We start from the raw sequence: 23,433 nt of genomic DNA on the forward strand, positions 1-23,433 counted from the left end.
AATTGTAGGCTCGTTACCGGAAGGAGCAAACGTTGCTTAAACAGCTGCCCTGCATTCCGTTGGTGGAGAATCTGCTGAAGGATGGTACAGATGGTTGTGCTTTAGCAGCCCTGATCCACTTCTACTGTCCAGATATCATTAAACTGGAAGGTATGTCTGGCGTGTCACTCAGCTTGTATACATGGCCATAAAGGTTTAAATGTCTGTGAGTGAAGGAAGGTGCTTAAATGCAGTATACAGCAGGCATAATTTGAATGTGGTGGGTTTAATATAAATTTTGTGCCTATTTCTTTTTACATTTAAATAAAAGAAGCTCAGATGTCTTTCCCTGGTGTACTTGCTTCTATGTTGTCACACTAAATAAAAATAAACATACTTGAAACTACCTGCAAAACTCTTATTCTTGAAGCTGCATAAGTGCTTTTTGTGAATCTGAGCAGTTACAGATATGAAACTTAGAAGAGTTCAGAGTTAAGCTCTGCATAGCTGTAGCACTGCATGGCAAATAGTTGCTCTGTATTCTGGGCTTTTAGTTCACCTGAGACCTACCTGGATCATTTATAGAGTAACCAAAAGTGTATAGTAGAATGCATTGGTGTCATGCTGTTCTATAATAGCAATTTTCTGTGATGATGAGCAGCTTCATCTCATTCTTTTGCTCAGCAGCCTGGTGAAGTTATACCTTCCTCTTGGCAACTAAGAGCTGTAAAATGTCTTGGCAGCTAACACCCATCATTTTCTGCCTGTGTTCTTTCTATGATACCTTTGATGTCGTGGGAACACTTATACAGAAACATCCTGAGAAATCCAGGAATATGAAGAAGGGTTTAGAGCTTGCTAAGGACTAAAATCTGGAATTCATATACACAACCACTTTATAGGGAGCTTCCAGCGCAGTAGGCATTGAAGATGAAAGGCACAAAGATGCATTCATTCGCCTTTCTTCTGCAGCTTGAGAATTTTCATAAATAGAACTTTCAATTTACATAAACATTGCAGCCAAATGCATACTATTATAAGTGATTAGGGAAGAGTTAAAGCTTGGGTGGTGTTGACTGGGGTAAAACCTGGTCCCTCTGTCCTGTTCCAGCATGGCGCAGACAGAACACAGACAGTCTGAAAGGTCTTGTGTGACCAGCACCTTTCTCGAGCATCTGGCTTTAAGTATCACAAAGGCACATGTCATCTTTGCAACTTTAATTTTAATATTCTTGTTAGGTGTCTTGACATCATCTTTCCTAAAGATACAAATGTGCATGTCATTGTCTCAACAGTAAATTCAAAGGTACTCCAAAGCAACTGGAAACACTTTAATAAGATCTTGCTCATCTTCCCTGTACTTAGGTAATATAATTTTTGATGCATGTTGAATTTTACTGATATTTGGTTCTGTATTGAAACTGAAGAAGGCAGGCAATAAAAATACATATGCAAAAATGCTTAAAATTGCATTAACAAAAAAGAAAAAAAGTATTCTAGGGTTCTCTGTAGTCTGAAATAGATCAACTCTTCTCATAAAGTCTTCATTTCACTTTCAAATCTAGGTTTCCTTGAAGGAATAAAGAACTAGAGAGGACTCCTACAGAGTCAAGAAGTTGACTATTGTACAAAATTATATAATCCCTTTCATGAATTTATCTTGTTCTATCTTGAAACTGTCAAACTCTTGTAAATCTGTACTCTTCTTACCCACTGTTGTATAGTTCATTTTTTAAATATGATTTTAAATTTCATTATTGAATTTTACCTAAGTGTGCCTGTAGCCTGTCTTACATGCCTTTATTCTTGCAGCAGTGTCCTTTGGTTTGAATAGCTTCTAATGTGATGTTCACAATTGTGATCTGTTTTTCTCCCTCTTGTTTTAGCCTAGGCTACAGAATCAAGCCTTTTCTGTCTCCCTTGCTGAAGTGGATTTCCATTCTCATTATTATCCTCAGTAGTCTTCCTCTGCAATTTGTCCAGTTTGGATTTATCGTTCTTGACTGTGGATGGTTGTAATTGTACAGAGAAATCCAGATTGACATCCCATTCCTACCTTGTGCAGTGCTCCTCTGTCACTGCTGGAAATAAATTTTCTAATAGGTTTTAGCATCATGTTTGTTTTTCCCATAGCTGCATGATGCCAAAGGCACATATGTTTACACTGGCTAATACATGATAGCTCTCTGCTCTAGATCATGTTCAGTCAGTGAATCACATTAGAATTTTATTAGATTCAAATGTGTGACTTCACATTTTGCATTTCTAAATTTAATCTCATTTCAGTCAGTTTAGACATTTTTTCCTATTGATCATCATCTATGGGGTTGGAATTATGGACTATGTCTGATTTTCTTCAGTATGGGAATGCTTATCCTGCTGGCATCAAAGCAGATTCCTTTTATGAAGAAACCTTTTATCCTTAACCATTCAAAACTTTTGTGGAGTTCTGTTATACATTGTTGCTTAAAGAATAAAATCTGATTCATGCTCTGGAAGTATATTAAATCTTTTCTTCAGTCCTTTTTTTAAAGAGGACTTTTTTTTTTATGGGACTTACTGTTGCTACTTAACTTTCCAAGAAGCAGTCATAAAAAGACAACAGAGACTATCTGGGCTTAAATAGCAGTTAACAATTGCTGTATAGCTACACAAGTCTGTTCACAGGCACCACTTCTTTATCTTTAAATAGCAGTTTTAGAAAGTGATAATTCATATAACAGCCTTCAGCTTCTTGAAAAATCTCATCATCTCATCTCAAACATCCCTATTTTTCCTAAGACCAGGATGTTCCAGGAATTCCTAAGACCAGGCTGTTTTTTGGTGAAGATTCAGGCTTGTTGGTGTTAAAATGTGCTCCTAGGTCCCTGTTTAAAGACAAAGAACTAATATGTACAGAGAAATGTATGCAAAAACGTGTATATTTTTTATTGCCACTGCTCTGTAGAAAATCAAATAATAAAATAGAAAAAAAATATTAGTGATTAAATATTTTTTTCATTACATGGAAATAGTTGGGGTGAGAGGATAACTTACATTTTCACAAAAGGCAGCAGAGAAGCAAATTAACTTGTCAACAGTGAAAAACAAAATTACTTTTTATGAAAATATCTAAATATTTAGAAATGCAAAGATAAAATGTAGATAATTTCTTTCATTTCTGAATTAGAATTAAGAATTTCTTTCATTGCTGAATTAAAAAAACAAAAGTCTCTGGTGGGAAGGGATGGTGCAGAAATTATGTCTGAAATTATCAAGTAAATGCTCCTGAATCTAAAAGCCAAAAAGCACTTTTTTGCAAATCTGTCGTTGTATCTAAACTTTGCTTCTTTTCTTCCTTTTTAGATATTTGTTTGAAAGATACAATGTCTTTGGCTGACAGCCTGTATAACCTACAGTTGATTCAAGAATTTTGTCAGGAATACCTCAACCAGTGTTGCCATTTCAGTCTTGAGGACATGCTCTATGCAGCTTCTTCAATAAAGGTAAAAATACAACAATGAAATAAAAATGCAAGCAACATCCACAGAACTATTTTGCCTATGATATGTTTAGTCTTTTTGTGGTCTGCTGCTGTATGGCTTCTCTTGTGACATAGCATGCAAGACACAAATTTCAGCAGAATGAAAAGCCACCTTCTTTTTGGCCATTACATTTTCCTAGTAATTTCAAAGTATTTTTGAAAAAGTGCTTGTGAAAGGATTTGTAAAAACTTTGATTTTGTGCAGAACTATTTCCCACTCTATCTTCTTTCTTATTAATTGTTAAAGTCTGTAATCTGCAATATTTCTGTTGAAATGTAGTAGTGATCTGCATTAGTATAAGTGTATCAAGGCCTTGATACAAAGGGAGGAAATATTGAGGATATGTGTATGGAATTGTTACTCACTGTTCTTACTCATTTCTGTATATACAATAATTTATGGGTTTTAAACTTAAAGCTCTTTCACTTTTTTAGAAGTGTAAATTTCTGAGTTAATTTCATTGGAAAATCCAGTGGCTTGATGCCCCAAATACAAGCAGTAACACAATTCCGACAAATACAGTTGTTTGAATAAGCAATTAAGTGTTTTCAATCAATCTAATATTTTGCTCTTTTAGAAAGAGGAAAATAAAACATTATTCTGTAATTCTTTAAGCCTGTGCAGAAATAAAAGGAGCAACTGAATGATTTCTTGCCTGATTGTAATTTTAATTTTTCATTATTATGTTTCACCGAGACTTTCTTCTATATAAAACACTCTTCATTTGCTTAAGATTCTTGTTGGCTTGCCTTTAGGGAATGAAATATTATTTTTCTGAAGTCAGCATATCCATTGCAGATGGGATGTAATTGCTTTCTAAATATCTGGGTCATTTCACTGCTTTTATGATTTTCTAGTAATCTCACAAGCAGAGTCACAGAGGCCAGAGCTTGAATACAGCTTTGTTGTCTCCTGTAGGGTTGAACCCAATCCTTTTCATATAAGTAATGAACTGCTAGGGTGAGTAAAGGCAGTAGGACCAAAGTCTAGACTACTTAGCTGTTGCTGATTTATTTTGTGTATGCAAAGTTGCATACTTTCTGCAAGTATGTATGAGTGAAAGACTGCTTTCACTCAGCTTTTGGTGTTGTTAAATTTCACATGCAGTGATCTACCTACATGCTGATGAAGTCTGCTGCATTGCAGTCTGCCTTGGCTGCACCTCATAGTCCTACAGCCACTACAGCCTTCACTGCATTTTGATGGTTTCTCTCTGCTTACACATACATGGAGTAAACTCAGTTGATTGTTCTTGTTTCGATTCATGACAATTAGTCATACCATTTTTATAGTAATAGCTTGAATTATTTTTCAAGCCAGTATGTACTAGGAAGCTTCAATTTTAAAATAAATAAATAAATATATATATATAGTAAATATTTTGTCAATATCCCAATGCATCAGACTTTATACTTTTAACATGCTGCAGGCATGTTGATTTTGCTGTTTCTGAACACTGTTTTTAGATAGGATTTAGAGTTCTTTCAAAGAGTTAGAGTATTTCTAGATCTGAGAAAGCCCTTTTGTGATCATGTTTTTACAAGTTGCTGTAGCATAGATGCTTATTTAGATGTAAATGCTACAAAGCAAGGCTGCCAAGTTTTTCTTCTAAAACTTGGTATGGAAACTTCTAGTGCTGTAAACTCTGTTTTTCCAGTGTTAAGAATTAATTTACTTTAAAAATAAATTCATTGTTAAAGAAGCTCCTCCTTAGTTTTCCAGTGCATCTGATTAGGAGTATGTTTTAATAAGTGTGTTTATTCTCCAAAGAATTTTATTGTCACTTTAAAAAAACTTGTAAATGGATATTTTAAATATTGCACATAGAATGTCACTGGCTTGTGGAAGCTACTCTTATCTCAGCCTACAAAATGTACATAGTATGAAGTCTTAGGATTTATAAAAGTGTGTCTTTGTTAATCAGCAGAAATTTCTGTCTGTTTTCAGAGTGGCTTGTACTGTACAGTAGGTGCCACTGTGCTTTTGGCTTAAAAATCTTACAATCTTTTGGCTTACATTCACAGTGGTGACAGAATAAGTACAAAATACCAACTGCTGATATCTTACTGGAAAAGGTCTCAAAAAAAATCAGAGTTTTTGGAATTACAATGTTGTGTCTTGTGTGGTCCTAGAAATTACAGTAGGTATCCTGACTTGCTGCTAGTTCTTGAGAAGGAAGAGAGCAGAACCTCTTCTTAAGTGATCCAGCACAAAGTACATACCTTACATTCTTCCCAGGGCACCCTGCACTGTCCTGGTACATTTAATCAAGGTAGGTTAGAGATAGCATATGATGCAGAAATTTAGTTCAGCACTTGACTAAAGTGACACTGCCTGCTTTCAGTTTTTCCATCAAAATCCACAGAAACACAGGGACTTCACTTAGGATGTTTAAGTCTTTGATAGAGGCTCTCAGATTTCATAGCAGATGACTGTTGGCTTAGTTCTGGTTTAGGACAGAGAAAATATAAAAAATAAGCTTTGTCTGGATTTCTAAACAGCTTTAATGTGTCATAATCAGAGGAAGCAGAAAGTTTTATTGCTCCTTATTACCTATTTCTTCTCTAAGAAAAATACACTTGTAAAGTTTTTCATAAGATGTTTACGAAGGCAGCGCTACTGATATTGAAGAAAAAAATATTTCAAGACATTCCATGGATGCTTGAGGCACCAACAAGGGACCATACTGGTTCCTGGTTGTTTTCCTTTGAGACAGACAAACACAAGTAGAGAGTGATTACATAAAAATAATCACATTTTCTGAATCCTCCCAGCATATTTAGCAAGAGGAAATAGAAATCTTGAATCTGTCTTGACTTACTTGTGCAGATTGCTTTTTTGCCCTTCTCCTGTAAGCAGTTTTATCTTCAGACAGGATTTATTTTTAATTATCTTGTTCTTCACCTGTATCTGGGCAAGTACACAGAGCTGAAGGAACTGTTTTGTTGACTTGACTGTTTTGTTTTGCCTTTTCAAAGAACAAGTTTGTAGAAATAGAAAACCTCGCATAAAGCGCCATCACGAGAAGTATGAACCACCCTGCAGAACCCTAAGGACTTATTTATTGCTTTGTTCCAGCAGTTGATGAGTATTGTGATATAATAGGAGGTGTGTAGCATTTGTGCTTTGGTTGTCCAGTGGAATGTATAATTACTGTAAGGATGTTGTATGATCACTGATGAGAAAGAATTAAAATAAACATCTCACATGTTCCATTTGTCACATGAGATACATGGAAATTATTTCTAAAGGAGTTGAAAAACACATCTTTGGTTGTAATTGATTATATTCTTGACAATTTTTGATCGTTCTCTGTCCCTTTATTCTAGTAGGGCCACAGGCTTCAAATCTAAGAACAAGTCATTTTGGAGGTTAAGTGTCAAAGAGGGGACTGACTGACAACTAGAATTATTTGGTGTTTGCCATGATTTGAGAGCTTACATGGGAACTTGGCATTGCATCAATTGACAGGCAGTTAATTGTTGTCTTTTGTAAGTGTTCCTTTACCTGAGCCTTTACAAATGTGTGGGTTTGTGTTTTGTTTTCTTAAATAGTGATCCTAAATATGTGCTATTCATTTAATGTACTTGTGTTGTACATTTTCTCTTCACTGATAGAGGATTGATGGTGAGACTCAGATCACAATATTAGAACACTTTTTATTAATTCAACTGCCATTATCAGTACATGACTCAGTTATTACTAAGACATAACTATTCACACACAGCACTTATTTGTTCACAGAGTTCACGCACATACACACAGAATCATTTCTACAGGGTAGGAGCCCAACCCCATGGTCTCCCAGAAGCAGGGGCACATAGTAGCCCATCCATGGCTTTGGGGAACATGTGCAGAAAGTTTCTCAAGGGGTTAATTTGCCCCTTGGGGTGTGTTAGATAGATAGAATCTTTGTCTGCATGTAATAACTGCTGCCTCTGCCTGTTGTTGACGCAGGCACACGCTGCTGGTCCTGTAAGGACCTGGCTGAGCCTGCTGCTCTGAGCGTGTGGTTTCCTGGACATTCAACAGGGCCATTCTGCAGGCTCTTGGTTCTTGCCTGGGGGGTTGCATGTCCTTCAGCACAGATGCTGCTTCTCTGGCTGCTCTGTGCTGAGATCTGTAGACTCTGCTCACCCAAGCTCATGCAGCAGGCATATTTATTACAGAATGAAAGCTTTCAGAATGTGAAATTATGCAAATCTGCGTCATTTCATCAAATTTTCATCAGAGACGATTGCTGTGTCTTGACTGAAAGGGGGTTCCTCTGACCTAGATGTGGGCCAGACTCCAAACTGTGGAGAATCATAGCTGAGCACATGGAATGGGTACCTTATTTTTGCACCTGATTACTAACCAGAGTGGCAGAAAAACCATTTGCACTGTCAAATCTTTCTTGATTCAGATCCAGAACTTTTTTTTTCCCGACTGGTGAATTGAACAGGAGTATATTATATCTGAAGGGTTGATTTATATTAAAAAATATTTATTGCACTTGAGCAGTTTTGGATAATTGTACTTTCTGATGTAACATTGATGGTGTTTATTTGTAAACAACATAAGCAGAAGATTTAATCAGCACCAGAGACATGAAAAATAGTCTTCAAATGCATTGCATACATAAATCCTGGAAATTCAGAGCTGCACAATGTCCACACGTGTTGCACAACTTTCCCTCCCACTGCCAGCCAGGCTGCTCACCTAAACTAGCAACTGGAGCCCCTTAAGAACCTGGGAGAGCAGCTGGCTGCGCTTGGTGAGGCATTTATTCTGTATGGTGGGAGTCAGTTCAGCCATTTCATTCCCATCTGGCTAGATGAAAAGGATTCAGGATCAGGAGTCAGGAATTAAAAGTAAGATTCAACCAGGGAATAGTTTTTTGAGACAGTTTTTCCCTGAGAGGGACCCAATGTTCCTGACTCATTATTTAAAGGGAAGCAGCATGGTTTACTTTCACTGATGTTAATCAGCCTCTCTTCCCTCTCAGTTCTGGTCTGAAACAAGGCACAGTGGATTTTAAAACTGAATTGTTGTGGCATTTATTAGCTTGTGGCAGGACAGAGGACAAACTGGTAGTGCTTGGATCATACACAGCTGTAGTCTGGCCTTCTCGAGACAGTTTGTGACACTCCAGTTTTCTGCAGTCTTGAAGCATTTGTGTTGGCAGTTGTATAACAAAAAAGCTATGGATTTGCATGTGACCTTTCTTGGCCCACTGAACAAATATTTTAAGGTGCATCATGGTGAAAAATTTACGGTGTATTTTATGTTAATTTTGAAAAAAAAAATCTAAAGGCCTCTGGCTGCTCTCACACCCAGTTTTAATGGATGCAAGCCTGACAATGAATTACATGTATCATTTGTGTATATGATATTGTGGTTGTTCTATAAACATGCAGATCTAAAACCTATTGGTATTAGGAGGGTAAAATTTATTTCAAGTATTTGAAATTAAATGAGAATGTTTAGCTAATAATGATCTCTTAAGGTGCAAGTCTGCCATCTGCTGTTCAGGGGACTTGAGCTGGCCTGGACTTCTCAGAGCTTCCTGAGATTTTATTACTGTTAAAATACTGTTATGCTTCTGAATATTGTTGTGTGTAAGTGCATGTGATAATCATATGGCAAGCTGTTAGAATTTCTGTCACCATAATCAAGGCAAAATCTATGGAAATCATATCTACATTCTTCCGAGTCCTGGATAGCAACATTACTACAGAAGCACTGCTGGTTTTTTAAAAAAATTGTCAGTGATCATCAGTGTTTCCCTTCGATCATTCTTAATGTCCCTTTCTGACTAAAAATAACTTGTGGGAAAACGTGATTTTCATCATGATGGCTCACCATCAGACATCTAAAGTAGCCTCTGTTCTCAGTAGGCTGTGCAGCACTTTCATTTTTAGTTCAGTAATTACTGCTTTGGTGACTTTAGAAAAACAGTCTTGCAGCAGCTCAGGACTGCATAGCAGATACTCTCAGAAGGACTATCTGTCTTCATAAAATGGTCACACTATTGTGTATCTATTTTTTGTTGAAATGCAGCATTTCAACATAAACATAAGAAGTTGGAGTCTCTAAATGCAATATTATTTTGGATGGGGACAAAGCTATGATTAGAACATTTTATGATTTAATATTTTACTAAAAAAAAATAAAGTTAAAAATATAAAAATTTAAGGAGAGGCAAGGGTAAGGGAAAAGTATTCTGAGAGAATTTATAATATTTTGAATTTGTAGTATTAAGAATCACATTTTGTCTGAGAAGTACATCTGATTTTTTCATGATCTAAGCTTCCTAATGAAATCCATGTGTGATACTGAAATGCTATGCTTGACATTTACTTGAATGGAAAAGATTCTGCTATGCACTTTTCCTCATTCAGTTCTGTTGAGCTGAATAAGCAGCGATGGGGTTTTTCCTATCCTATCTATAACTTTTGTGTAATAACTATGCAACATCAGCCTGATCCCTTCACCATATAGTACAGTGTAGGAGTACCTTTTGGTCTGAGTATCCCTTTGCTGAAGTACAGGCTTACCTATGTTAGAAATCTTCAGGAAAAATAAATCTGAAGCAAAAGTGCCAGATCCTCAAAATTATATTTTCAAATATACTGATGCAGAATTGAGATTATCTCATTTATTATCAAAGTTTTTTAGTATATATTTTGTTTATTTTAAAATTATGTTCTTATTCTTAATGTGTAGTTTGTTTTTTAATTAGAATGACATTTTTGCTTTGAATTTTTGAAAGAAACTCTTTGAAAAAGTTGTTTAATTATGATTTCCCAGCTTAATGTATAAGCATTGTTTACATCTTCAGACTTTGTAAGACTGGTGGCACAGGTCTGTGCACCTACTTGAGCCAGCTCAGACCTGGATATTTGCTGATCTCATTCAGTTGATATTTCTAAATTTGAAATGGCACTGAAGATGTAGAGCTTTGGCCTCTGAACTCTTCAGCCTCCACAGACAACAACCAGAACCTGGGGTTTTTTGCACTTCTCATATGCTCTTGCAGCAGAAACAACTGCTCCTGCCTGGCTTTCCTCTATTGATTTTTGTTACTGTAGCAGTTTGTCACCAGTTGTTTTTTCCTTTGCGTCTGTTTTTCCCCTCATGTTTAATCTGGTGGCTCCTACGCTATGTCTTTCATAGCTGTGTAGTGGGAACATACAGTAGGGACATATCTATCAGCAATGCATAAACCTTTGGAGCTAAAACCTTGTTCTGACCTGCAGTCAAGAAACTCTGCTGCTGTTTTTTGTTTTGCATTAAAGATTTGTAAAATTTGGGCAGAACTTTGCAAGTGTGACAAAAGCGCATACTCATCACAAACGTAAAATCAGATTCCAACTTCCTGTACTAAACCAAAGGGCTGCCATACTTTTTAACGTTAAAAATCTCTGAAAAAAGCATTGCCTAGCCTTCCAATGGGCTTTTCACTGCTATTTTTTAATGGAAATGGCTGATCTCTGGCAGGCATCTTTTTTCACCCATCCTGTTCCTCTCTGCCCTCCCTGCAAGACTCCAGGCTTGAGCATATGCTTGTTATGAAACGTTTCAACCCAGTCAGTTGCAATCTGGTCAAGTTATGCATTGGTTCTACAGATCAGTTGTACAGGTCTGTATTTCTAAAAGAACAGTGAAGATTGTAAAACAAGTGAAGATTGTAAACTCGCTGAAACAGAGGCATCTCCCAAATGCTGCTTAATCTGTTTATTTGCAGGCCTGTGTTCTAACATCAATTTATCTCCATCTTTTTTTTTATTTCATGTAGAGCAATTACATGGTGTTCATGGCAGAATTGTTCTGGTGGTTTGAAGTGGTGAAGCCATCATTTGTACAACCCCGTGTTGTTGTGCATCCCCAAGGTAATTATGTTATGGATTGGCTTTAATATGCATGTTTTGATATGTATGTGTACAGATTGCCATTGTGTTCACAGATGCAGTGAATACTTTATTTAACAGGATTTGGCAGTGTACAACCCCCTTAAAGAAGGAGAGGAGCACTCTTTCTGAATTTTAAATCTTCATCTCATCTCATAAATCGTAATTAGATTTTGTTGTCTGTTACCAAAAACTCATTTAAATTGTTGTGGTATAATTACTTGCAAATTTTCCTGACCTAAACAAGCCTGGAATCCATTTATGCCCATGTAAGAATTACAAACATAATAAGAAACCAAGAAAAGAAGTTAGCCTGAAGAATTTATGTTCCTGAGAAGATGAGCAAGGTGAATAGAGAGCTAATTGTAAAATGGCATTTTTTACCCACTGCAAAGGCACCATCGTCCATCAGCAATTTTCAGATTTAAAAATCCACCTCTTGGATAGATCTTGAGATCTGTTAATGACTACTTTGAGGTAACTAACATTTCAGGTAACTGACATTTTCACAGAGCAGTGCTGTGATTGGCTTTCCATGCTCTAGGAAGAGATTTTCATTTGGCGGCTCTTATACCTTTCTTCATTTTTATGCTTTATAGCACATACAAATCTGATACAAATCTTTAAATAGTGCTAACTGTTTTAGGGTGTGACAAAAAGCTTATTTTCTAGTCAGTCTAAGGGTTTGGGGAGAAGAACTTTTATCAGAAACATTTCTTCCAGAAGAACAACTTTTGCTAAAACTGTTTCCTTTTAATTATTTTAGTTTATTTTTCTGTATTAGTTCTTCCCTTGCTTTTTCTAATCTATTTTGTCAGTCTCCATTTCTTTAATTAGGGCCAGTATGGGAGCTTTGGAAGATGTAAAGAGGAAAGGAAGTGACAGTTTTAATCTAAGTAATGGAATCAATGAAAATTCTGTGAATCTTTGAAAATCATTATTTCAGATTATTTTGGACAGCTTTTCTACTGTGTAACTTAACTGAATACTAAACTGTAACTTGAACTTTGTTCTTCCTGGCAGCTGAACCTGCAAAAGATGCAGCTTCTGCTCACAGCTTGAATGCTAACAGAAGAAATTATGTGGATGGTCCATCTGGTTCTGACTTTGTAGCCAGGTAATGTCAGAGAATCACTAGTACTGTTTCACAATCCCCTCCTTTCTGATCAACAGCAAAAAGATTTTTTAATTCAGTGTTTTTGCCTTTTTGCAAAGCTCAGTGATTGAGTTAGCAGATACAATCTGTGGAATTTTGTGCAATATCCCATAATTCGGCCCTTCCTCCCTGCTGCATGGCAGGCTGCTTTGTTCATGTTTGTACACTTGGACAGCGTGCTCTTGTCTTACCAGTGTCCAAAACAACCCTCAGCATTCAGAGCAGAGGTGTCACATGGCCTTGTCCTCTTCGATTTCAAGTGGAGCTGCTGACCAGGTGTGCTCTGAAGTAGCTGCTTTTCTGGAATTCACAGCAAATTATCTAAAAGTTATAATGAAAGTAAACTGAGATAACAGCAAGAAAAACCCTGAGTGATGGGTTTTGTTTGATTTGCTTATGTTACTATAGTACCATGAAATTCAAATTGGTAAAAAAAATACGCTGTGATTAATTTCCCACCCCAACTGCCTCCTTATGGGGAGGAGAATTGGAAAGGAAGTGTAAACCTCACAAGAACAGTTTAATAATTTGAAACAAAATAAAATATTATGATGATAATAATAATAGTTGTAATGAAAAGGAGAGAGGAGAATAAACCCCAGGAGCACAAGTGCTGCACATTATGATTGCTCCCTCCAGCAGCGATCAGCTCCCCCCGGCCAACTCCCCCAGTTCATCCTGAGCACAGCAGCCATGGTTTGCAATGTCCCTGTGGCCAGCTCAGCTCAGCTGTCCTGGCCACGCTCCCTCACAGCTCCTCCTGCACCTCCTCGCTGGCACGAGGCAAGGAGAAGTCCTTGACTTAGAGAAAGCATTACTGAGCAGCAACTAAAACACCAGTGTGTTATCAACAGTGCTCTCACACTGAATCCAAAACACAGCACTGCACCAGCTACCAGGATGGAAATTCACTCTATTCCAGACAAAACCAAGACAATGTGAAACATTCTTTTTAATATTACTGGTACAGATTAGGAAGCAATGTAGAAACATCCTGTTTTTCCCCTGTGTTCTGTGGCTGGTCATAGACTTGATGAATTTCTCAAGGGAGATCTAATCACTTTCCACAACTCCCTGAAAGAAGGCTCTAGACAGGTGGAGATTGGTCTCCTCTCCCAAGGAAAAAGCCATAGGAGAAGAGGAAACAGCCTCCATTTACACTAGGAAAGGTTTATATTGGATATTAGCAAAAAGTTTGTCACCAAAAACAGTTGTCAAGCATTGGAACAGGCTGCCTGGAGAGTGATGGAGCCTCCAGCCCTGGAAGTATTTAAGATGTGTACATGTGGAATTTACAGACATGGTTTAGTGGTGGCCTTGGCAGGGTTAACAGCTGGACTTTATGATCTTAAAGGCCTTTTCAAACCTGTTCTTTCTATGATAATGGACATAAATTGTACGTTAGGCCTTCTTTTTAACCTTTCTTTTGTCAAGGTAAAGAAAGCCTTCCAGTCACCTGATCCAGACCTAGTGAATGAGAGACAGCATTACAATACATTTATAATTTGGGGACTTATATTTTGGTTTATTGAGTGTGTCTAAACTGACACATAGGAGAAGGGTAAAATTAGCATTTTAACTGGATATTAGCAAATGGTTGATTTCCAACCCAGATAACCCTGTTTAGCCTTTTCTGTTGTTTCTGGATGGGGTTCTAGAGAGAGGGGTGAGGGTTTGGTTAGGTTTGAGGTTTAAGGTTCCTAAGAAGATTTTTAGTGTTTTGGAATCTATGCTGATTTTAAAAAGCAAGTAATATTTTTTACTACCATTAAATGCTGGGATTCCAAATTCCTTTTCCTGTATGTATCCAAAGTGTGTTTCTCTTGCAGACAATGATTTTATTTTCACATAAGCTGAGCATATAAGCCAGGAGAACAAGAAACAGCAGTTTTGCATATCCTTTGAAGCAGGGGCTGCCAAGGCCATTTGCTGTATCTCTCCTCATAAACCAGCGTATTTCATCCAACCTGATGATACATCACTGCATGACAAAGGAGGGCCCCAAAAAAGTAATTTCAGATGGTTGGAATCCAACACACAGGCTACAGGTTCCCTGGCAAAACAGACATGACTGCAGGATGTTGTTTGTGGTCCTGGCCTTCCTCCCTGTCCCAACTGTGCATTCCTGGCCCTTGAGTGTTTGAGTTGCCATTTCAGTGCACAAGGACAGTAAAAATGAACCCATTTGGAAAAAGTGAATGTTCTTCTGTCACCTTAGCTTGTTGAAATGACTCAAGAGGATCAGCTGGAGAGCCAATGCCAGCGCAGAGGAGGGAGTGGGACTGTGGCAGTGAGCAGTTACAATGTCTGAGGTTGCCATGGAACCCAGGCTTGGTGCCAAAATCAGTCTTTTCCCCAAGGAAAATTAAGTATATAGATTTTCTTCGTGGTAACAAATTTTCACAGGCTGCAGGGTTAAAGCTGGAAAGTATGCTTTTAAGATAACTTACAGACATTAGGATTTTAAAATTTTCACAGAAATCTCAAATTTAAAACAGATATGTTATTGACACAAAAAAATCAGGAATTTATGGGAACCTATATTGAATAATTTAATATATAGTTGTGAAAGGTGCTTTTATAGATTGTATTTTTCTTAAATTGATGTGAATATCCTTCTTGCAAATATTATTTAGCAACATTTCTACACTATACAGTATATATAATATAATAACACTAAAATATTCTGACTGAAAAATGCGAGTTTGGGAATGTACTCTTCAATTCAGTGGACAAAATTCAAAACATGAAAGGATTTAATCCAGCTTGTGTTTGAAGTCTGGCTTCTCAAGAATTATTTTACATACAAATCCATGTGTCCTTATGTATGTGTCTTTGTTCTGATCATGAAAAAGCACCTTGATCAAAACACTGAATTATGTTAATCTGATCCTGGATTAACACAGCTACTAAATTACAGACTGTAATTTTTTCTCTGTAAACCAAATAAAGTATCTGTGTAAGCAGAAACAGGAAATCTCTGTAATTACTCCTTTAGTGGTGAATATATATTTTTTTTATTTATAATGTCATGTCTATCACAAAATCTTTATCCACTTACAGTGCATGTTGCAGTCCAGACACAAAGCAAAAGTTTCAAACTAAGCAACTGAAAATAGAAATATGTGGAAAGGATGTGATACTGGCTGCAATTACTCAGTTTTGAGGCCAGTAGGAGCTGCCTTATTTTGCTCATGTTTGTTTAGACTTTTTACTGAAATCAAATGTAAATAATGGAACCTTCTAATAGAGATATTTACATGAAATAAATCAAGAGACAAGTACATTAACAAAACGTATGCATCAGCTCTGTAGCTGTTTGTGTATGAAAAATACCTTTCTGACTTTTTGGCCCACCTGCATTAATTCCAGTCCAAGGTTATTACAGTGTTCTCTTTTCAGTTGATTAATATTTCCAGAAGAGAACTGCACCTCACTTTCTTTCCCATCACAAAAAATAAATCTGTTCTTGTCTTGGCCAAGGACAGGGTAACTGGTTGCCCTTTGTATTGTGGCTTTTGATGTATTAATTCTAAGTTAATGTCTCTTGCTTTATAGGTTGGAAAGTCCAGCTTACACACCACCTCACCAATTGCATACACCCCAGCAGCCTTATTCATCTGTTCCAGGTAACCATTCACAAAGGGCTGGGAGAGGCAATGAGACAAAGTGTCATCCTCTGACTAAATTGCTATCCTGCTTGTATTTATTCAAACATAATTAATGCAGAAATAGGGGGAATTTTTTATATGAAAAATTAATTAATTTACATAATTGACTTCTCTAATTTATAAAATATACAAGTGGGACATTTGGTACATGTTTGTACCAAATTTTTTAAATTTGACTTCTCTTTTGATTATGTGGAAGATGGCTTACAACACGTATTTGTGGTATATTTTAGTAGGATTGGTAGAATATTTAACACAACAGTAATTTCTTTGAGGGATGAGGGATAAAGTATATATTCAGGATGAAATTTGCCTTGTTGCTCTAGTTGTATTTTCTATATAGAAACACTTTTTTCTGATCGCAGTGTTCTGAGTAGGAAAGCAGATTAATTTTTTAAAGCAACATAAGGTGATGTTAAAATCATTCCTCACAGTAGTTACACTGAGTCCTATTTTTGTTTCACTTAGGAGTCATCAGGAGGTCCACATCAATGTCTTATGTAGATGGGCAAGTAGGGACATGGCCCAAAGAAAAAAGGTAAGTAGTCTTACAAGCTAGTTACAAAATACTGGGGTTTGGTTATGAGTAGTAGTAAATGCTCCATTGTCATTTGGATTTTCAGAGTCTTGTAATAAGAATTCTTGTAAACTACTTGAAAAAGTAGAAAAAGAAAGATAAAACTGAAAGATGAAAATCATGGATTAAAAACTGGTTAATAAGAAACACTCTTCAGAAATAAATAATTTATTCTTTACACTGAAAGAGCTATACTTTAGATATTTGAATTCTTGGTGTTAAATATGTTCATATTTACTCATGGCAGTGAACTAAACATGGTAACAGTAACATAGCTAATGATCTCAGTAGCATTTAAGCTTGTAATATTTTGGGGATGCTAAGAACAGTCAGGCTGAATGTTTTAGTTTTCAGTTAGACCAGTCATACACTCTTAATTTGTAGGGTATAAACCAAAGTTGAAATGGTAAGACTTATAGAGGTGTGTAAATTGTGTCTTTTCACGCCTTCCTTTTGATCTATGGTGGTAACGCCTCTACTCCTAAAATGCCCAGAATTTATTCCAAAGTAGTAAAAAGTGGCTGAGACTGAAGAAAATGTTGTTACATTCTGTTCTATTGTGCTCTTTAAAAATTTATTATATTTCTATCTATTTATTTATCTATCTAAAAATATATGCATGTTTATTATACTTGAAGCTAGGTAAAATACAGTACACCTAACAGTGCCTTTAATACTACCAGCTTAAAATAATTTTAAAACCAAATACAAATATTTTGTTATTTTTGCTAATAACCATGAGCTACTCAGTTACTTTCTGTATTCTGGTCCCTATTAGGTCATCATTGCACGGAGTTTCATTTGACATTCCTTTTGACAAAGAGAAAAGCATTCCAGTATCTACTCCAAACAGAGTAATTCCTAGATCTGTGAGCAATGAAGGCCTTGCAGGAAACATCAACCGCATGTCGAAGCATTCTAGAAAAAATCTGTCCTTCAAACCAGTAAATGGAGAAGAGGAGAATCAAGATATTGAAGAGGAAAAGGACATGACACCTCTTAATGACACAAAGACCAATCAGTCTCTTAATGCAAATCAAAGAAATGCCAATGAGAGCAGACACTACAGGTTTCCAAATGGAGCTCTGCAAAACAGGGCAGTTCTGGATGATTTTGGCAATCAGATTGAGACGCCGAGCATTGAAGAGGCTTTGCAGATAATTCATGACACTGAAAAATCTCCCAGACTTCTCCAAACAGACCAAATTACAAATGGGTTTTTTCTTCACAATCGGGAAATGAGCATCTTGAATTCAAACATTAAACCAAATCAGACTACCCCAGATATAATCACAGACACTAAAGGTGCTCTGAGTCCTGTGACTGACAACACTGAAGTAGATACCGGAATACATGTCCCATCAGAAGATATCCCAGAGACAATGGATGAGGATTCTTCTTTGAGAGATTATACTGTAAGCATGGACTCCGACATGGAAGAACCATCTAAATTTCTCCAGGATTATGACATGCGGGCTGGCAATCACAGAGATCAATTAAGTCCCTGTCCCAGCTCAGTAAGTACTAAATCACAGGCGGGCAGCAGTGCTTCTTCAAGCTCAGGGGTTAAAATGACCAGCTTTGCTGAGCAGAAATTCAGGAAGTTGAATCACACAGATAGCAAAAGCAGTGGAAGCAGTTCTCAGAAAACCACACCAGAAGGTTCTGAGCTGAACATCCCTCATATGGTTGCTTGGGCTCACATTCCCGAGGAGGCATCTGTTCCTCAAGGAAGAGACACTACACAATTATTGGCTTCTGAAATGGTACAGCTGAGGATGAAGCTAGAGGAAAAGAGGCGAGCCATTGAAGCACAAAAGAAGAAAGTTGAAGCTGCATTCACAAAGCAGCGGCAGAAAATGGGAAGAACAGCATTTCTCAACGTTGTGAAAAAGAAAGGTGATCAGGTATCACCTCTCCGAGAGGAAGCAGCAGGAGCTGAAGATGAGAAGGTATTCACTGACAGCAATCGGTTGAAAGAAAAGGAAATTCAAAAATCAGATGACCAAATTAGTAAGACTCCAGAATTAATAAAAGAAAACTCAGAAAATTCTCAGAGCAAATGGTTAAAATCTCCTGCTACTTCTGGAGATGCTGAAAAGCAATGGAATTTAGCAAGCCCTTCAGAAGAAAATCTTAATGATGGAGATCTCTTAGAATATACAAAATCTATTGAAAAACTAAACTCTTCCCTACACTTTCTACAACAAGAAATGCAACGTCTATCCCTTCAGCAGGAGATGCTGATGCAGATGAGAGAGCAACAGGCTTGGGTTATTTCTCCTCCTCAACCTTCTCCTCAGAAGCAGATTCGGGACTTTAAGCCTTCTTCAAGGCAAGGGGGCACTCCAGCTCCTGTTGCACCTTTCTCACAGGAATCTCCTCGCTCTACACATCAATCTCCACAATCTTCCAACAGGAAAAATGCTTCTTTTCACATCAAAATGCAAAGGACTCCTAGGCCAAATGAACTGAAAATAACACCTCTAAACCGTACCTTGACTGCCCCACGGTCTGTGGACAGTCTTCCCCGTTTGAGGAGGTTTTCTCCCAGTCAGGTTCCCATTCAGACTAGATCATTTGTTTGCTTTGGAGATGATGGTGAACGTGTAAGCGAACCTCAGTTAAAGGGAAATCTTTTGAAAGAAGCCAAGTCTACAGAAGAGGTAGCAAAAGAAGAAGGACCAAAATTGCCAAAACAGGGTGAGCAGAAGTTGGAGGAAAAGGAGATTAAGCCTATTGAATCTAATGTTTCTGAAGTATTATCTCAGCCTATCACAGAAACCGTCTGCCTCACCCCAAATGAAGATCAGCTAAGCCAACCGATTTTACCACCTCCGGCTCCCAAAACAGCTAACTTAATTGAAGTTTCCCTATCAGATTTGAAGCCACCAGAAAAAAGTGAGATATCTGTTGAGAAATATGAAGGTGAGAGTGATAGAGAACAGTTTGAAGATGACCAGAAAGTGTGTTGTGGATTCTTTTTTAAGGTAAGAGAACTAGTGGAATGTGTATGTCAGCTGTTAAACTTTGTTTGAATCCTTAATTGAAACATGGATGTTGCTGATGATTGAAGTCAAAGCAGATAGTACCGCAACTCTAAATGTGCAGCCTTATCTTTTGGACTTGGTTAATTTGGCATGATAAAAGTGGTGAGATTCTACCATATTGCAGTTCTGAGCATGTCAGAGTACCCCTTTCCATTCATAGCTATGGAAGAGTGCTTGGAGGTCTTGGTGAGGAAGATGCATGTGAATGTACATTTATTTTTAACATATGTTTTGTTGATCTTAATTAAATGTGCTCACATCTCACCCTCACTTCCCCACCTCATCCCCAAATTTAACTAACATTTTTTGAAGTACTTAACAGCCTGCCATTTTTAAAATTATTCACATTTTTGAATTGCACTTTGGAGAGCCTTTTTCCCTCTGTCAGTTAACTAAGGAAGTACAGTCTGCTGAGACTCTCTTTTGAAGTTTGTATTTGGAAACACTAATTGGAGATTTATTAAAGAGCTGTATTCAGACAGGCTTTTACCTATAATGCATATTGTAAGACAGTGGTCTAGACTTGTTTCTGTCTTAGAATATCCCAAAATTTTGTACCATGTATCTAGATGCACCTTGCTTGTCTAGAAGCATTCCCCAGTTCTAACAAAATATGTGGCTTGCTCAGAAGTTACTTTTATATGGTGCATAATTATTTGGGTTTGCAATAATTACCTTCATGTTCATACATGTAGACTCTGCAGAGCTGAAAGAAGTTTATGCTATGTGGGATCTGACTCAAAAATAAAATATCTCACTTAGCAAGTTTTCTCATATCAGTGTTGAATTTTCTTTGACTCAGGATGGAAAAATTCCATTATGAAGTTTTTAAGAGTCTTCAAAAAAGCTTCAAAAATAAACTTATTCCAAATACTGCAAGAGTATGTTAGGATACCCAGTGTACAGAATTAAGTGCCAATGACTTGGCAAAATCAGTTGCTGAATTTAGAGATCTTAATATTTTTGATCCTTTTCCTTCAAAAATGGTTGCTAGGATGATCAAAAGGCAGAAAATGATATGGCAATGAAACGAGCAGCATTGTTGGAGAAGCGTTTGAGAAGGGAAAGAGAGACTTTGCTTCGAAAGCAGCAGCTGGAAGCAGAACTAGAACATAAGAAGGAAGAGACAAGGTAAAACTACATATCCTGATCCAAATGATCAGTAAGAATGAACATAAAAATGTCTGGTTTAGTTAAAAGTGTAACCTGCATGTCAAAAAATTGCATCTGAATATCCAAGTTATTTACTGCTAGAGCCAGATGTGCAGGGGAGCCCAGCTGGCCCTGCAGGTGGCATCAGTCTATAGCTCTCAGGCTGGGAGCTGTGCTGGCCTGAGCACAGCTCCTCAGAGCGCCTTCTGTGGCAGCCTGTATCCCTCAGGGTTCTCTCTGCACAAATGCACGATGTTCACTCAGTTACAGCAGTGAAGCTCATAAACCTGTGTTTGGTTTTATTAGTAGCAATATCCCAAAAAGTTAAAATTGTCCCAAAATTTTAAAAAAGTTTAAAAGCAATTGTCTCTTACTGGTGTTTGAGAACATTGAAGTTCCAAAAATCTGATGCCTGTGTTGTCGTCACTGTGCCAGCTAAAATCCCTTATTTGAAAAGTTTCTACTGCTGAATCTTTTTGGTAACATTTTAGACGCAAAACAGAAGAAGAACGTCAGAAGAAGGAGGATGAACGAGCACGGCGAGAATTTATTAAGCAGGAATATATGAGAAGGAAACAACTAAAGCTTATGGAAGACATGGATACTGTCATAAAGCCACGTTCCCTCTCAATCAAACAGAAAAAGCCACGTCCAAAATCTATTCATAGAGATCATATTGAATCACCTAAGACACCAATCAAAGGTCCACCAGGTAACAAATGTTTATGTGGAGAAAGAGTCTGTTCATGCTAAAACACCAGCTTGGGTTTTGGTCCTAACAAGCACATGCATATCTATTGAGTGTCTTGTGCTAAATTGAAACTGCACGTGTCCAAATCTGAAAGCAAAATTTGGCATAGAAATGGAAAGATGAATGTCACTTACCTGCTATGCGTGCATGCATATATCAACAAACAAAAATTTTAGCTCTGAAAACCCAGTGGAAGGATGAATATGTGTTGCAAGTTTTACACACACACCCATGTTTTCTTCACTAATCTCTTCTTGCACCTGTAGAGCTAAGAATGAATAAAAGTTGGGAGATAAGAGATCAATAAATAAAATGGTGACCATAAGGTAAGAATACTTAAACTCACACAATATGGATAAAATTAAAATTTGAAAGTTGCTTTTATATTTCATGGTTTTTTTCTATTTTGCTTACCAACTGCATGTATAGATAAGAACATAGCAACACTAACCATGTGGAACAACTTAGCATTCTTTTAGATACAAAAGAACTTGCAGTAATGGCTGGAAGAAGTATAGTCAATTTACAATTAGAAAAAATAACCAGATTGCTCAGTGATCCTTTTTGTTACAGCCTACTCTACCCTTGTTGTTGTGCTACATTTTCTCTGGCTGCTTCCCTCTGTCTTCAGTGTAATTTCAAGTATTTCCTTAACACCTTCCAAGAATCCATCCCAAGCTTTAAATTAAGTCTCTTAAGCTCTCTTTCAAGAGGTCTTACTAACTTTAATTGCATTCTTTGATTTGCATAGTGACAATATTCCCATGTCCATGCTTCCCATTAGTGCTTAGCCTGAGCCCATTCCTGGTGGCTGCCGAAGGCTGGGTGTCAGCAAGTGTTTACATGAAGTGCAGCACATATGCATGCAGGTATATCATGGATGGGTGTTAGTCCCACGTAGAAAAGCTCTTACTGACTTTCAGATGCTGGTGTTGATCTGATGAACAGACTCTCCTACTTGCATAGGTTTATAAGATTTAACTTTGTTTTTATCCAGGTTCACAGCTTTATCGTGTTTTTTCAGTATCTAGTCTTTCATTGGCATCGCTGAATACAGGGGACAATGAGAGTGTGCAGTCAGGCAAGAGAACACCAAGGTAAAGCTAAAATAACCATTTCATTTAATAAAATTTCATAATCAGCTATGTAAAACCAGCATGAATTTTTTAGAGGTCATGTATACACTGTGTACTCTGAGAACAGTCTTTCCTCATTTGAGACACGGATACTTTCCACTGTCAGACATTCAGGAATCAAGCCATGATCATTTGTTTTGCAAATTTTACCATGTAAACCAGTTGGGCAGGTATAAATGAAGTCAAAACAAAATGCTGTTCACACACCCTCTTTAATTCACCTGCTTGTATCTAAGTCTCAACCTGTGGTTATTTTACTAAACCTATTTGCTATGTGCAACTAAATAGCTGCTTTTCTTTTTTAAACATGTAAGTTTCTTTTTCTGTTTGGTTTTTTTCTTTAGCAGCTGTACAGGGAATTATTGAATTCTCACAAGGACTTCAGCCTTTTCCAAACATCAGAATTTATTTTGCACTAAAAACCACCTGAAAATAACAGAAAAAAATTTAAATTTTTCAGTACAAAGCCTGTATTATCATTCAGAGAAAAATTACTATTTCTGTGAACTACTTGATAATATTCAGACAAATACTATTTTCTTTGT

The 23,433-nt window shown here is 37.0% G+C and overlaps 1 protein-coding gene across 4 annotated transcripts in view; it reads left to right on the top strand.

Moving 5' to 3' along the window:
* CAMSAP2 (calmodulin regulated spectrin associated protein family member 2) overlaps nt 1-23,433 on the top strand; it is a 79,592-nt gene that overhangs the window by 51,246 nt on the left and 4,913 nt on the right. For 2 of the 4 annotated variants that reach the window (XM_023932003.2, XM_023932001.2), the window contains 10 exons: nt 9-150; nt 3,325-3,464; nt 11,284-11,377; nt 12,419-12,512; nt 16,110-16,180; nt 16,691-16,760; nt 17,578-19,789; nt 20,844-20,980; nt 21,493-21,713; nt 22,750-22,849. In XM_023932003.2, the coding sequence (XP_023787771.2) occupies nt 9-150; nt 3,325-3,464; nt 11,284-11,377; nt 12,419-12,512; nt 16,110-16,180; nt 16,691-16,760; nt 17,578-19,789; nt 20,844-20,980; nt 21,493-21,713; nt 22,750-22,849 (3,281 nt within the window). The remainder of the gene's footprint in view (nt 1-8; nt 151-3,324; nt 3,465-11,283; nt 11,378-12,418; nt 12,513-16,109; nt 16,181-16,690; nt 16,761-17,577; nt 19,790-20,843; nt 20,981-21,492; nt 21,714-22,749; nt 22,850-23,433) is intronic. The other 2 variants (XM_023932004.2, XM_023932002.2) reach the window with 1 other exon arrangement.

The sequence above is a fragment of the Cyanistes caeruleus genome, chromosome 9 (genome assembly GCF_971803275.1).
Source record: "Cyanistes caeruleus chromosome 9, bCyaCae1.hap1.1, whole genome shotgun sequence".
Taxonomy (NCBI): domain Eukaryota; kingdom Metazoa; phylum Chordata; class Aves; order Passeriformes; family Paridae; genus Cyanistes; species Cyanistes caeruleus.